We start from the raw sequence: 17,469 nt of genomic DNA, 5'->3' as shown, positions 1-17,469 counted from the left end.
CTGTGAAGTAATTTTTCCTTAAATTTCCCCTGAACCTCCCCCCCTCCAGTCTCAATGTATGCCCTCGAGTTCTAATACTTCTTTTCCTTTGAAGAATGTTTCCCTCCTGAACTTTGTTAAGACCCTTTATATATTTGAAAGTTTCTATCATGTCTCCCCTTTCCCTTTTCTCCTCCAAACTATACATGTTAAGATCTTTTAGCCTTTCCGGGTAAGTTTTGTGATGTAGGCCATGCACCATTTTAGTTGCCCTTCTTTGTACACTCTCTAATGTATTTATATCCTTCTGGAGATAGGGTCTCCAGAACTGGACACAGTATTCCAGATGGGGCCGTACCAATGACCTATACAGTGGCATTATCACTTTTTTTCCTGCTACTGATTCCTCTCCCTATGCAACCAAGCATCTGACTTGCCTTTCTCATTGCTTTGTTGCATTGCTTTCCTGCCTTCAAGTTACTTGAAATAGTGACTCCTAAATCTCTTTCCTCCTCAGTAGTTTCCATTATAGTACCCTTGATACTATACTTAGCCTTTGGGTTTTTGAGACCCAAGTGCATGATTTTGCATTTTTTAGCATTAAACTGTAGTTGCCACGTTCTTGACCTTTTCTCAAGCCTACCTAGGTCATTAATCATTTGTTTGACCCCTCCCGGTGTGTCTACCCTGTTGCATATCTTTGTATCATCTGCAAAAAGGCATATCTTCCCTTCAATACCATCTGTCCCTGCATCATTGGAATGTATTACTATGTATTTTGCCGAGGAGGGAGAGTTAATTCACCTGTCCAGCGATTTCCACATGTGTCGGAGAAGTTCCTCTTATTGGTCAGCATGGTGGTATTGGGGAAAAAAAATTAACTATTGTTTTTTGAATGCACAATACCAGGCTGTCGACAGCTCTGCATGCAGCAACGATAGCTGCAGCTGTCAGTACGGTCAATGCCACTGGCCATTCGTACATTTACCTGCACACTGGTGTTCTATCTTAAAGAAAGGAGATAATGACACACACAGCCACCATAACACATACAGAGAAGTATCTGCGGCACAGTTTCTCTTACATAATACAGTTTTCAGAAAAGTACTTAATACCCAAATAATAATTATCAAGTGATTGTCCCCCGTTTCTTACATGGAGAGGGAAGTAGAGTGGCGGCGTAGTGGGGGGCAGACTGAGAAGACCCAGCATATGCACGTTCCCTTTACTAGTAACCAGGTGCATAGAAAGCTGCGACGGGCCCAGGTACTTTTTGGGTAGGTGGAGACGCTGTCACAGTTCCCACACACGCCGGAGCCTTAGAACGGCTGACGGCAGGACTCATACAGCAAAGTAGCGTGTGCTACCGGAACATTACTGAGATAATTGAAATATTAATCCTTTGGGATAGTGAACTGTGTGTAGTGGAAGAGGACAGTAAGCTGGCTCACTGCTGGGGAATAACAACAACAATATAGATTCTGTACTCATCTAACATCTGATCTACGGAATAAGTAAGGCATCACAATATCAGATTGGGGCTATATAGTGAACCTGATGTATGGTCGCTGAATAAACAGCATGATATCAGATTGAGGAATAGAAGTCTATATAATGAGCCTGATGTATGGATACTGAATAAACATTACATCAAAACACAGTACAGTGACAATGCGTGTCCCATTATAATTTAAAAGGTTACGAGTACGGGATGCTATTATAGCTACACATCTCTGGTTGGTAATAACCAATAACAGACACCTTACTGTAACCATAAGAGATTTATATGTAGAATACTATGATACAGCAATACCACACCAACAATATAGAACTGAGACAATACATATGTCCTGGTGCAATCTGAGAGGATGAGTGTGGCATGGTGGAACAGCTACATGTCTGCTACACAATGATAAACATCTGAATACTGAAAACAGTGTCATAATAATAGACACTTTTTTGTAACTATAAGTGGTATATGTGCAGTGTTACCATTGTAATGTAAGAAAATACACACAGATTGTACAGGCAAACATAGCAAATTATATTTACCGATAATTTCATTTCTCCAAGATTCTTCATGGCAGCCATTACTCTGGGATTGCATCCCACCCCCCTAGTTCTAGACAGGAAGTTTTTTTACACTTCAGGGACCGCCCACTTAGGGTATATAGAGCTACTCCTCCCCTTCCTCCTCAGTCTTTTGAGCGTCTCCTCACATTCGGTTCATGTGAAAAAACACACTAAAAAAGGGAGGGTATATTATAGGCTGCAATGAAGTACTGTATCTTGAAGAAACTAAATTATCGGTAAATATAATTTGCTATTTTCTTCTGCACTACTCCATGGCAGCCATTACTCTGGGATATACCAAAGCATAATATAGGGAGGATAACAAATAGTCCAACAGACAGAAATTCATGCTTAATTACCCAATTTTATTCATTCATCGCAATGCCCCGTCAAGGACATCACTGTCAAAGTGGACGCCAGCCAAATCCAGAGCATAGTGACTAGAGAAAGTGTGAACAGACGGCCAGGTGGCTACTGTACATGTCTTTCATTGATACCAAAGCGTCCTTAACCCAGGAAGTTGCAACAACACTGGTTGAGTGTGCCTTCAGATTTTATGGAATTTTAGGACTACTTTCTTCATACACAAAATAATTAGCTCCTTGATCCACCTGGCAATAGTTTGCTTCATGGATGTACCTCCTTTCTTTATGCCTACATGTAAAAACAAATACTTTGTTTTCCAAAAGCTTTTCACTCTTGTCCAAATAGACAAAAAGTGCTTGTAATAAGTTCAGCATATGCAATCTTTCTTCCTTCTCACTTTTAGGTTGTGGGAAAGATGAGGACAAAAAAATAAAAATAAAAAAATCTCCAGGTTTAATGAAATGCTGACACTATCTTTGGTAAAAAAGCCATATTTGTTCTTAGAACATCTTTATCTGGCAAGATATTAAGATATGGGCAGAAAGGCCCATAACACTTGTAATTCACTGACCATTCTGACTGAAGTTCAGTATCAGATTCAGATCCCATAGGACTAGGACTGATTTGACATGAGGCCATATTTCTTTTCAGAGCTTGACAGAAACCTTTGACAAAAATGTCTTCAGACAATTTCCTATCAAGCAACATGCTCAAGCTGCTATCTGTACCTTAATGGTTGATACAGTCAGAACCTTCAACCCATCATAAACAAACTGTAATATTTGGGGTGTTTGAACTCTAATGACATCAAATTCAGATTCGGCCCATCAGATAAAGGTATTCCAGATCCAATAATAAATTAGAGCATAACTTCTTTCTTGCTTGCATAAGAAACTGAATAACTTGTTCAGACAATTATTTCCTTCCTAATAATTCACATTCAATTTCCATTCATCAAATGAAAATTTTCCAATTTTAGATAGAATATTGGACCTGGGTATAGTAAGGAAGTAAGGAAGAATTATCACAATCAATAGTAGGAATAAAGGAGGGAACATATATTCCAGTGTAAAATTCCATGTTAGGGGGAACATGTTTAATCCGCTTGTTTACAGCAGGGGTTACCTAGAAATAAGGAGGGTTTTTTTTTTTTGATGAGTGTCCATTAGATCCACCTGAGACCATCCAAACCTTATTACAATCTCTTGAAATATCTTTGCGTCCACCTCCTATTCTTCTGGCAACACCTCGTGTCTGCTGAGAAAGTCTGCAACAAAGTTCTCTTTTCCTGATACATACAGAGCTTACAGAGAACAGAGATGACACTGCCCAGTCTAAAAATTCTTGTCACTTCTAACAGCATTCGACTCTTGGTGCCACCTTGTTTAAACACAGTACCACTGCCACGTTGTCTGTGAGAATACTTTTAGACAGCTTTATGCGTTCCAAACCGCCCTCATTTCTTGTTGGTTTGAAGTACTTATCTTCTCCTGAGAAGTCCAGAAGCCTTGACAATCTTATTGCAATAGGCGCACTACCCAACCTGTTGCACTTGCATCGATTGTAAATACCAAGCAGTGGTGTTCTGCCAAGGGAGTTCTATAATTAGATCCGGACTTGTTTATCAAGACAAAGCCTCTTGTAGCTTGACATAGCTTTAACTGGTTATTCAGGAAGGTTCCTTCTTGGCTGTACTTCAGCAATGTTCTATTGTAACTTTCTCATCCTCCATCTTGCTCAAAGGATATGTACATGTTTGAGGATATTATTCCCAGCAAACGTAGTCCAGTATGTAATGTCACATGCTTGTACCAATGTGGCCAGTTCTTGAATCTTTCCACATCTCATGTTACAGAGGATCTACATACTGTAGTATACACTTGTACCCCCAAGAACTGTATTTGTCGAAGTGTATTTAACTGAATTCTCTCCTAGTTTATTACCCCTTTATCTCTGTAATACTGAGGGATCTGTAAAGTTCTGTACACAGCATCCTTCATTGTTTATTTTGACTTTTCAGCAACACAGTAAGTTGTTCAAATACAGCCAAACCTCTATCCCTTATGTTCTTCTTAGCATTAAGTGAGCTTTGTAAATGTTCTCGGAGATGTTGTCAATACGAAGGGAAGACACGTGAACAGAAGATGTTTTCCCTTGGATGCAGAATCTGAGATCTTTTTGATATTCCCTGCATACCAGAACATGAGAATGGGCATCTTTTAGACGTATTGATGCTATAGAATGCTCCTCTTGATAAATGACTTGATGGGTAATATCCACCCCATCATAAATGAACCCAAATATATATAATTTTTATTGTGAACAAAGTGACTTGTTCCACATTTATAACAAATAATAGTAAAAGGAATTGGTACTTAATTTTAGATTTGACATCCTCAGTAAAACTTCTTAAAACAGTCAAAATAGATTTCAGTGTTTCCATAGGAAACCTTATCTTCACCAAGCTGTCTTCAGATCCAGATTAGTTCTGAACCCCCTGTATACTTTTCTAAATGAAATATACAAGAGTAAAAACCTTAATTTATCTTGGATGACTTGGCAAAATCTCCACAGCCTTTAAGCTAATTTCTGTATACCGTCATAGCACCGTGACTTTCAAGTTCACAACTGTAACCTCAGTTTTCACAAAATGATTCTCTTTCTTAGAACCCCAGCAATTCCATCCGATACCTTTGAGATACTACATCCTGAACTCATCTGTTTTACACAGATTCCTGCCAATGCCTGCCAAATTTCAGAAGACTGCCCCCTATTGGCACAGATTCAGGAGACCCATAGTAGTTATCATCGACTGCCTCTTCTGAAGGTTTGGCAAAAGGACTGCTTCTGCATTCCTGTAGAATATCTACCACCATAGTACCATGCTGGCACAAAACATCTGGCTTCTAGAACATTGCTGCATAGAAGATGGCATAGGAAACCTACTTCTATCCTGAGGTAACTTTCAGCCTGCTACCAAACAGCAGGCAACTTTCATAAGCAAAGAAAGAAGACTATTCCTTCTATGTAAATCTGCTGCCCATAAATGCACCACAGAGCTGTAATTCCAACACATTCTATGAGAAAACATACAGCCATTATATATCTGTATATAAAGTCTTGAAATTTTCTCTTCCAAGACTGTTCATGACAGTCGACGTCTCAATGCACTAAACCTACAGCACCTTGTAATTCCCAGATGGTCTCCCATCCAAATACTAACCATGCCCATCACTGGGCAGTGTACTGAAGCTATGACAATGAAGCTTTAGTAACATCAGTTTTAGAAAAAAAAATAAGATTTTACTCACCGGTAAATCTATTTCTCGTAGTCCGTAGTGGATGCTGGGAACTCCGTAAGGACCATGGGGAATAGCGGCTCCGCAGGAGACTGGGCACAACTAAAGAAAGCTTTAGGTCACCTGGTGTGCACTGGCTCCTCCCACTATGACCCTCCTCCAAGCCTCAGTTAGGACACTGTGCCCGGACGAGCTGACATAATAAGGAAGGATTTTGAATCCCGGGTAAGACTCATACCAGCCACACCAATCACACCGTATAACTCGTGATACTATACCCAGTTAACAGTATGAATATAACTGAGCCTCTCAACAGATGGCTCAACAATAACCCTTTAGTTAGGCAATAACTATATACAAGTATTGCAGACAATCCGCACTTGGGATGGGCGCCCAGCATCCACTACGGACTACGAGAAATAGATTTACCGGTGAGTAAAATCTTATTTTCTCTGACGTCCTAGTGGATGCTGGGAACTCCGTAAGGACCATGGGGATTATACCAAAGCTCCCAAACGGGCGGGAGAGTGTGGATGACTCTGCAGCACCGAATGAGAGAACTCCAGGTCCTCCTCAGCCAGGGTATCAATTTTGTAGAATTTAGCAAACGTGTTTGCCCCTGACCAAGTTGCAGCTCGGCAAAGTTGGAAAGCCGAGACCCCTCGGGCAGCTGCCCAAGATGAGCCCACCTTCCTTGTGGAATGGGCTTTTACAGATTTTGGCTGCGGTAGTCCAGCCGCAGAATGCGCCAGCTGAATTGTGCTACAAATCCAGCGAGCAATAGTCTGCTTAGAAGCAGGAGCACCCAGTTTGCTGGGTGCATACAGGATAAACAGCGAGTCAGTTCTCCTGACTCTAGCCGTCCTGGAAACACAATTTTTCAAGGCCCTGACTACGTCCAGTAACTTGGAATCCTCCAAGTCCCTAGTAGCCGCAGGCACTACAATAGGTTGGTTCAAGTGAAAAGCTGATACCACCTTAGGGAGAAACTGGGGACGAGTCCTCAATTCTGCCCTATCCATATGGAAAATCAGATAAGGACTTTTATATGACAAAGCCGCCAATTCTGATACACGCCTGGCCGAAGCCAAGGCCAATAACATGACCACTTTCCGCGTGAGATATTTTAGATCCACGGTTTTTAGTGGCTCACACCAATGTGATTTTAAGAAACTCAACACCACGTTGAGAACCCAAGGTGCCACTGGAGGCACAACCGGGGGCTGAATATGCAGCACTCCTTTTACATTGTCTGAACTTCAGGTACTGAAGCTAGTTCTTTCTGGAAGAAAATCGACAGAGCCGAGATCTGTACCTTAATGGAGCCTAATTTTAGGCCCATAGACACTCCTGCTTGTAGGTAATGCAGAAATCGACCTAGTTGAAATTCCTCTGTTGGGGCCTTTTTTGGCCTCACACCAAGCAACATATTTCCGCCATATGCGGTGATAATGTTTTGCAGTTACATCTTTCCTGGCTTGAATCAGCGTAGGAATGACTTCCTCCGGAATGCCCTTTTCCTTTAGGATCCGGCGTTCAACCACCATGCCGTCAAAACGTAGCCGCGGTAAGTCTTGGAACAGACAGGGCCCCTGCTGCCGCAGGTCCTGTCTGAGCGGCAGAGGCCATGGGTCCTCTGATATAATTTCTTGAAGTTCTGGGTACCAAGCTCTTCTTGGCCAATCCGGAACCACGAGTATCGTTCTTACTCCTCGCCTTCCCATTATTCTCAGTACCTTTTGTATGAGAGGCAGAGGGGGGAACACATATACCGACTGGTACACCCACGGTGTTACCAGAGCGTCCACAGCTATCGCCTGAGGGTCCCTTGACCTGGCGCAATATCTTTTATAGCTTTTTGTTGAGGCGGGACGCCATCATGTCCACCTGTGGCCTTTCCCAATGGTGTACAATCCTTTGGAAGACTTCTGGATGAAATCCCCACTCTCCCAGGTGGAGGTCGTGTCTGCTGAGAAGATCGGCTTCCCAGTCGTCCACTCCGGGAATGAACACTGCTGACAGTGTTAACACATGATTTTCCGCCCATCGGAGAATCCTTGTGGCTTCTGCCATCGCCATCCTGCTTCTTGTGCCGCCCCGTTGGTTTACATGGGCGACTGCCGTGATGTTGTCTGATTGGATCAGTACCGGCTGGTTTTGAAGCAGAGGCCTTGCCTGACTCAGGGCATTGTAAATGGCCCTCAGTTCCAGAATATTTATGTGTAGGGAAGTCACCTGACTTGACCAAAGTCCCTGGAAGTTTCTTCCCTGTGTGACTGCCCCCCAGCCTCAAAGGCTGGCATCCATGGTCACTAGGACCTAGTCCTGTATGCCGAACCTGCGGCCCTCTTGAAGATGGGCACTCTGCAGCCACCACAGTAGAGATACCCTGGTCCTTGAAGACAGGGTTATCAGCCGATGCATCTGAAGCTGTGATCCGGACCACTTGTCCAACAGGTCCCACTGAAAAGTTCTTGCATGGAACCTGCCGAATGGGATTGCTTCGTAGGAAGCTACCATTTTCCCCAGGACTCGCGTGCAATGATGCACCGATACCTGTTTTGGCTTCAGGAGGTCTCTGACTAGAGATGACAGCTCCTTGGCTTTCTCCTCCGGGAGAAACACTTATTTCTGTTCTGTGTCCAGAACCATCCCCAGGAACAGTAGACGTGTCGTAGGAACCAGCTGTGACTTTGGACTGTTTAGAATCCAACCGTGCTGTTGTAGCACTTTCCAAAATAGTGCTACCCCGACTAGCAACTGCTCCTTGGACCTTGTCCTTATAAGGAGATTGTCCAAGTACGGGATAATTAAAACTCCCTTTTTTTCGAAGGAGTATCATCATTTAGGCCATTACCTTGGTAAACACCCTCGGTGCCATGTACAGTCCAAACGGCAGTGTCTGGACTTGGTAATGGTAATCTTGTACCACAAATCTGAGGTACTCCTGGCGAGGATGGTAAATGGGGACATGCAGGTAAGCATCCTTGATGTCCCGGGATCCCATGTAATCCCCCTCGTCCAGGCTTGCAATAACCGCCCTGAGCGATTCCATCTTGAACTTGAATTTTTTTATGTATGTGTTCAAGGATTTTAAATATAAAATGGGTCACACCGAACCATGCGGTTTCGGTACCCCAAACCGTGTGGAATAGTAACCCCGTCCTTGTTGAAGTAGGGGCACCTTGAGTATTACCTGCTGGGAATACAGCTTATTAATTGCCTCTAGCGCAGCCTCCCTGCCTGAGGGAGTTGTCGGCAAGGCATATTTGAGGAAACGGCGGGGGGGAGACATCTCGAATTCCAGCTTGTACCCCTGAAATACTTGAATGAAACAGGGATCCACCTGTGAGCGAGCCCACTGATCGCTGAAATTTTTGAGACGGCCCCCCACCGTACCTGGCTACACCTGTGGAGCCCCCGCGTCATGCTGTGGACTCAGAGGAAGCGAGAGAAGAATTTTGATTCTGGGAACAGGCTGACTGGTGCAGCTTTTTCCCTCTTCCCATGTCTCTGTACAGAAAGGAAGCGCCTTTGACCCGCTTGCTTTTCTGAAGCCGAAAGGACTGTACCTGATAATACAGTGCTTTCTTAGTCTGTGAGGGAACCTGAGGTAATGGATACGAGGTCCCAGAGACCATCCCCAAATAATTCCTCACCCTTATAAGGCAGAATCTCTATGCGCCTTATAAAGTCAGCATCACCTGTCCAGTGACAGATCTCTAATACCCTCCTGACAGAATGGACATTACATTCATTTTGGATGCCAGCCGGCAAAATATCCCTCTGTGCATCCCTCATATATAAGACGACGTCTTTAATATGTTCTCATGTTTGACAGGGTCACCGACCACGCTGCAGCAGCACGATCTGCAGGTCTCAGTCTAGTACCTGAGTGTGTAAATACAGACTTCAGGATAGCCTCCTGCTTTTTATCAACAGGTACCTTCAAAGTGGCCGTTCCTAAAACGGCAGTGCCACCTTTTTTGACAACCGTGTGAGCGCCTTATCCACCCTAGGGGATATCACCCAGCGTAACTTATCCTCTGGCGGGAAAGGGTACGCCATTAACTTTTTAGAATTACCAGTTTCTTATCAGGGGGAACCCACGCTTTTCACACACTTCATTCATTCATCTGATGGGGGAACAAAACACTGCCTGCTTTTTCTCCCCAACATAAAAACCCATTTTTAGAGGGTTAATGTCAGAAATGTGTAACACTTTTTTTTTAATTTTTTTTTTATTGCCGGGATCAAGTCACGGATGTTCCTAGTGGATTGTGTATATGTCTCAACCTTGTCGACACTGGAGTCAGACTCCGTGTCGACATCTGTGTCTGCCATCTGAGTGAGCGGGCGTTTTTGAGCCCCTGATGGCCTTTGAGACGCCTGGGCAGGCGTGGACTGAGAAGCCGTCTGTCCCACAGCTGTTACGTCATCCACCCTTTTATGTAAGGAGTTGACACTGTCGGTTAATACCTTTCACCTAACCATCCACTCTGGTGTCGGCCCCACAGGGGGCGACATCACATTTATCGGCATCTGCTCCGTCACCATATAAGCCTCCTCATTAAACATGTCGACACAGCCGTACCGACACACCGCACACACACAGGGAATGCTCTGACTGAGGACAGGACCCCACAAAGCCCTTTGGGGAGACAGAGTATGCCAGCACACACCAGAGCGCTATATAATGTGGGGATTAACACTATAACTGAGTGAAATTTCCCCAATAGCTACTTGTATATATAATATTGCGCCTAAATTTAGTGCCCCCCCTCTCTTTTTAACCCTTTGAGCCTGAAAACTACAGGGGAGAGCCTGGGGAGCTTTCTTCCAGCTGCACTGTGAAGAGAAAATGGCGCCAGTGTGTCTGAGGGAGATAGCTCCGCCCCTTTTTCGCGGACTTTTCTCCCGCTTTTTTCTGGATTCTGGCAGGGGTATTTACCACATATATAGCCTCTGGGGCTATATATTGTGGTATTTTTGCCAGCCAAGGTGTTTTTATTGCTGCTCAGGGCGCCCCCCCCAAGCGCCCTGCACCCTCAGTGACCGGAGTGTGAAGTGTGTATGAGGAGCAATGGCGCACAGCTGCAGTGCTGTGCGCTACCTTGGAGAAGACTGATGTCTTCTGCCGCCGATTTTCCGGACCTCTTCTTGCTTCTGGCTCTGTAAGGGGGACGGCGGCGCGGCTCCGGGACCGAACACCAAGGCTGATCCTGCGGTCGATCCCTCTGGAGCTAATGGTTTCCAGTAGCCTAAGAAGCCCAAGCTGGCTGCAAGCAGGCAGGTTCGCTTCTTCTCCCCTTAGTCCCTCGCTGCAGTGAGCCTGTTGCCAGCAGGTCTCACTAAAAATAAAAAACCTAATTCTATACTTTCTTTCTAGAAGCTCAGGAGAGCCCCTAGTGTGCATCCAACCTCGGCCGGGCACAAAATCTAACTGAGGCTTGGAGGAGGGTCATAGTGGGAGGAGCCAGTGCACACCAGGTGACCTAAAGCTTTCTTTAGTTGTGCCCAGTCTCCTGCGGAGCCGCTATTCCCCATGGTCCTTACGGAGTTCCCAGCATCCACTAGGACGTCAGAGAAAACTGCTTTATACAGTATATGCAAATTAGATTATAGTATTATATAGATCCACACACTTTATTTTTTATATTTCAATGCTACAATACCGCCCTGCTCTTTGCGGGGGACTGCGAGGACCAGTTGCCGGGATCTCCCAGTAGTAGCTTATGAAACAACCTCTGCTGCTGCTGCTGTATCAGCTCTAAGTATAGTTCATCAGTTTAGGAACTGCTCATCATAAACAGATACATACAGTATGATAAATGCCTGGGTGATACTAAGAGAATGTATCAACATTCTGCCATCATAATCAAAGTTCATACTAGCAATGTAGGTTCAGACTTTTTATAATATACACTGCTTAGCTGCAAAGATCAGACAGATAAGGCATACCCAGTTTGGTATGGCTGATGTTTGGTATATTTTACTTTATGGATTTAACACATACTGGTGCAGATAAAATTAACAAGTCCAGGATGTAGCTCACAAGTCCTTAATTGGCAATTAGCCCAATTAGACAACACACATAATATGAGGTGTGCTAAATGCACTATAAAGAAAGTAATCTTTAACCACTTCAATACAGGTACAGCTTCTTGCATCCTGACTTCTACACACAGCATAAATGAATGAGGTTTCTTATAAGTTTTCTTTTTAGCTCCAATGCAGCATAGGATGGTAACCAGTCTATATATCCTAAGTAACACTATATTAACAAAGTGCCCTCTATGAGGACTTACCTCTTTTTTTGGGCATATACAGGCTTTTGGGGAGAAGGCTCTCCATATTGTCATGGACTTGTAGCATAAATTGGAGGGACCAGCGTCTCCATTATTTCTAGGTGCACGGTTACACTCTGCCTCTGACCCCTAACTTGGAGCGAGCGTATGTTCAGATCATCTTCCTGGGACAGCCACCAGCCATCACCCATCACATGCACCTCTGCCGGTTGCTCTGCAGGGCCAGGAAGCATAAAAACACATGTGGCTGCAAATGGAGAAACTAATGCCAGCAGCGATCCGGCTTTGTAAAACGTACAGACAGACACTTACTTGACTGGCCTTAAAACTGCCGTGCACCAGCCTCTCCCCAGGGTGCCACCCCATCCAGACTGCGGCTACCAAGAGGCGCATAGGCTGGGTATAGATAATGAGGTAAGCCCTTGGAACAAAATAACAAACACATACACTGTCCTGACTAGGAGACAGGACAAAAAAAGACTGAGGAGGAAGGGGAGGAGTAGCTCTATATACCCTAAGTGGGCGGTCCCTGAAGTGTGAAAAAACTTCCTGTCTAGAACTAGGGGATGGGATGCAATCCCAAAGTCATGGCTGCCATGAAGTAGTGCAGAAGAAATAGCCTTTAGTAAGTAAAATAATATTCATAGGAAATAATAACAAGATGATATTTTAGTAATTTTATATATTTTTTCACACTTTGTTTTTCTTATCACACTATATTTTAATATTTCACCACTCTTGTCGGAAGAATTTTAAAGTATATCAAATAAAGTAATACGTTTTAACAATTTAGTTGGTTCCAGTATGCATCTGAAAAATGTTTCCTTTGTTCTTTTTCAGGTAATTGGGAGAGCGGGGAACCGGAGCGCCTCCATCAGGCCCGAATAATTAGTACCCCCCCTTCTCGGCGGCAGTGCTGGTAACAAAAAATCTTACCTTGTATTTTCCAGGGTTCTTTAATGCACAAATTAAAGCACCATGACCCCCCATAGAGTGCCCTAAAACAGACATCCTGTCTGGGTCTGTCGGGAAATTTCCATTTATAAGATGAGGCAGCTGAAATACATAGAAGGAAAACCAATGTGTTTGTTACATATAGCAACCTTAAATGTTACTTGATGAGCTTTATTTATGCATGATGTGACTATACAAAGGCAATACAGCATGTTTAACACATAACCAATCGCTCTTGCTGCCATTAAAAAAATCCTGCTTAACCCCTCTATAAAATCCTGTGTGTGTCTAGCAGCCATCCCCAGCCCACCCACTCACAGTTCTCACTGGATCTGATCTCCCCTCATGTCATGCTACCAGAGTTCTGGTTCTCAATTTAGGTTTGATTCCATTATGCGTGATCATTTCAGGCCCGTAAGTGTGACTATATGCCGCACTTACAATCATGATGTAAGACTAGGCTGAGGGGGGGGGGGGGGGGGAAGGCGCGTGGGTTGCGCGGTCAGCAATGGCGATGAAACACTGTTGGAAGGACAACTCGTTCCCTTCGCAGGTAATTTGATTGACACCTACTGTATGTGTTCCTGCCCGGCTGCAGCACTTCCCATCCTCCTTGCAGTGACCAGGAGACAGCTCTGCGTTTCAGCTCTGTTGAGCTAGCTCAGTGCGTCAGTGCTGCTGCCCTGGGCCTGAAGTTGCAGTGAGTCTACCTCCTGCCCGCCCCATAGCAGCCTCTAATCTTTCCAGCTGACTAGAAGTCCAAAGTCTGGGCTACAGCAACTTCCCTTTTACCGTGTTCAACCCAGCATGGTTTATTTAGGGAGATAGATGGGGAACATGGAAAGAGAGATAGGAAAGGGGGAAATAGAGAGAACCAAATAAGGGCTAGAGCAGAGGCAAAGAAAGATGGGGGGGGGGGGGGGGGGGGGAAGGCATCGACACATGGGAAGGTGGGGTCATACAGAGGAAGTGGAAGTGGCAACACCAGCCACAAGATATTTATTTACATATGTCTGTGCATCTATTCTCACATATTCTGTAATGGCGGGGATGGGGGAATTGGGGGAAGTGACAAATGGGCTGGAGAGAGCGTGCAAGAGAATTGGGCAGGAGAGAGACAATGAGGTTGGAGCAAGAGTACAGGTGGGAATAGACAGTGATTGAATGGGTGGGGAAAGAGACAGACAGAATGGGGGTGGGGTAAGAGAGGGAGAAATAGGGAGAGAGAGAGAACGGAAGGGTGAGACAGAACGTGAGGAGGGACCCTGCATTGCTTTACCATCAATTTGCAAATCCAAAACCGTTAAAGATTTACAATTTGGGTAATGCTTTGATAAGGGAAAAAACTTCAGGAAGAATGAAACTAGAATTATCACCCAATATTTACAATAATATTATATTTATATAATGCCTCATTTCATAGCAACATCTTCTGTTTATCACTTAAGGCTCATACACACTTTCCGATAAAATGAGCAACGTCAATAATTTTCCCCCTCCTTGAGCGACGTCGCTCATTTTATCGGTGTGTATGCCGCTAGCGGTGCTCGGCCCCGTGGGGCGGCAGTACTCATCGCTGTCGGCCATGCATGCATGCTCGATGTGGACTGTCCTCCAGGAGCTGCATGCACGGCTGGAAGCTGCGTGACGTCACTGAGCAATATGAACAGTCATATCGCTGAGTGAGTACTGGCGGCCGCCGACCACCCGGCTCGGGAGGAGAAACACTAGACGACGTCGCTCGTAGAGCGACACCGTCTAGTGTGTATGGACCTTTAGTGTAACAATTTAATGTTAAAAACTATATCCCAGATATATGGGGCTTTCTTTTAGTAGCACACTAATATACATTATACTGAGATTTGTACTATACAGAGAAAAAAAGAGCAGAGAGAGGAAAACATGCCCATGTTCCATAACTTCCACATTGGTTTATGTGCAGATATTTAGGTGGTATATTTGCAACGTTTCTGTGTCTACACTGACCAGGATTATTAGGAAGGAAATTATTTCCATCGCCACAAAGGTAGTGTAAGTTTCTAATAACTTTGCAAAGCATAGATGTCCAGCAACCCCAATACGTAACATCCATAGTAAAATATACGCACTGCTAACTTCCAACTTATAGGTACAAACAAATTAATTTAACATTAAAGTATTTTAAATACTGGGGAATTTTCAGGCATAAAGAACATGCACAAAGGACGGAGTTACTACATATCTCTTAATTTGGGGGGTGGAGCGTCACTCATGAATGCCAGTGGATAATGCGAGAAGCGTAATCCAAGTGATATATATATATATATATATAATATAAGATTTTACTTACCGATAAATCTATTTCTCGTAGTCCGTAGTGGATGCTGGGGACTCCGTCAGGACCATGGGGATTAGCGGGTCCGCAGGAGACAGGGCACAAAAATAAAGCTTTAGGATCAGGTGGTGTGCACTGGCTCCTCCCCCTATGACCCTCCTCCAAGCCTCAATTAGGATACTGTGCCCGGACGAGCGTACACAATAAGGAAGGATTTTGAATCCCGGGTAAGACTCATACCAGCCACACCAATCACACCGTACAACTTGTGATCTGAACCCAGTTAACAGTATGACAACGTAGGAGCCTCTGAACAGACGGCTCACAACAAGAACAACCCGATTTTTTTGTAACAATAACTATGTACAAGTATTGCAGACAATCCGCACTTGGGATGGGCGCCCAGCATCCACTACGGACTACGAGAAATAGATTTATCGGTAAGTAAAATCTTATTTTCTCTAACGTCCTAGTGGATGCTGGGGACTCCGTCAGGACCATGGGGATTATACCAAAGCTCCCAAACGGGCGGGAGAGTGCGGATGACTCTGCAGCACCGAATGAGAGAACTCCAGGTCCTCTTTAGCCAGGGTATCAAATTTGTAGAATTTTACAAACGTGTTCTCCCCCGACCACGTAGCTGCTCGGCAGAGTTGTAATGCCGAGACCCCTCGGGCAGCCGCCCAGGATGAGCCCACCTACCTTGTGGAATGGGCCTTGACAGATTTAGGCTGTGGCAGGCCTGCCACAGAATGTGCAAGTTGAATTGTGCTACAAATCCAACGAGCAATCGTCTGCTTAGAAGCAGGAGCACCCAGCTTGTTGGGTGCATACAGTATAAACAGCGAGTCAGATTTTCTGACTCCAGCCGTCCTTGAAATATATATTTTCAATGCCCTGACAACGTCCAGCAACTTGGAATCCTCCAAATCGCTAGTAGCCGCAGGCACCACAATAGGCTGGTTCAGGTGAAACGCTGACACCACCTTAGGCAGAAAATGAGGACGCGTCCGCAGTTCTGCCCTGTCCGAATGGAAAATCAGATATGGGCTTTTATACGATAAAGCCGCCAATTCTGACACTCTCCTGGCTGAAGCCAGGGCCAGTAGCATGGTTACTTTCCATGTAAGATATTTCAAATCCGCCGATTTGAGTGGCTCAAACCAATGGGATTTGAGAAAATCCAAAACTACATTAAGGTCCCACGGAGCCACTGGGGGCACAACCGGGGGCTGTATATGTAGTACTCCTTTTACAAAAGTCTGGACTTCAGGAACTGAAGCCAATTCTTTCTGGAAGAAAATCGACAGGGCCGAAATTTGAACCTTAATGGACCCCAACTTGAGGCCCATAGACAATCCTGTTTGCAGGAAATGTAGGAATCGACCCAATTGAAATTTCTCCGTGGAGGCCTTCCTGGCCTCACACCACGCAACATATTTTCTCCAAATGCGGTGATAATGTTGTGCAGTCACCTCCTTCCTGGCTTTAACCAGTGTAGGAATGACCTCTTCTGGAATGCCTTTTTCCTTAGAATTCGGCGTTCAACCGCCACGCCGTCAAACGCAGCCGCGGTAAGTCTTGGAATAGACACGGTCCCTGCTGAATCAGGTCCCGTCTTAGAGGTAGAGGCCACGGATTTTCCGTGAGCATCTCCTGAAGTTCCGGGTACCAAGTTCTTCTTGGCCAATCCGGAGCCACGAGTATCGTTCTTACTCCCCTTTGCCGTATAATTCTCAGTACTTTGGGTATGAGAGGCAGAGGAGGAAACACATACACTGACTGGAACACCCACGGTGTTACCAGAGCGTCCACAGCTATTGCCTGAGGGTCTCTTGACCTGGCGCAATACCTGTCCAGTTTTTTGTTGAGGCGAGACGCCATCATATCCACCTTTGGTTTTTCCCAACGGTTCACAATCATGTGGAAGACTTCTGGATGAAGTCCCCACTCTCCCGGGTGTAGATCGTGTCTGCTGAGGAAGTCTGCTTCCCAGTTGTCCACTCCCGGAATGAACACTGCTGACAGTGCTATCACATGATCTTCCGCCCAGCGAAGAATCCTTGCAGCTTCTGCCATTGCTCTCCTGCTTCTTGTGCCGCCCTGTCTGTTTACGTGGGCGACTGCCGTGATGTTGTCCGACTGGATCAACACCGGCTGACCCTGAAGCAGGGTT

The 17,469-nt window shown here is 44.9% G+C and overlaps 1 protein-coding gene across 3 annotated transcripts in view; it reads right to left on the bottom strand.

Moving 5' to 3' along the window:
* The window catches only part of ESD (esterase D), a 115,883-nt gene that overhangs the window by 17,414 nt on the left and 81,000 nt on the right, over positions 1–17,469 (bottom strand). For all 3 annotated transcript variants that reach the window (XM_063952803.1, XM_063952805.1, XM_063952804.1), the window contains one exon: positions 12,962–13,081. In XM_063952803.1, coding sequence (XP_063808873.1) covers positions 12,962–13,081 — 120 coding nt within the window. The remainder of the gene's footprint in view (positions 1–12,961; positions 13,082–17,469) is intronic.

The sequence above is a fragment of the Pseudophryne corroboree genome, chromosome 2, assembly GCF_028390025.1.
Source record: "Pseudophryne corroboree isolate aPseCor3 chromosome 2, aPseCor3.hap2, whole genome shotgun sequence".
Lineage (NCBI taxonomy): Eukaryota > Metazoa > Chordata > Amphibia > Anura > Myobatrachidae > Pseudophryne > Pseudophryne corroboree.
This window is presented reverse-complemented; position numbering and strand designations above follow the sequence as displayed.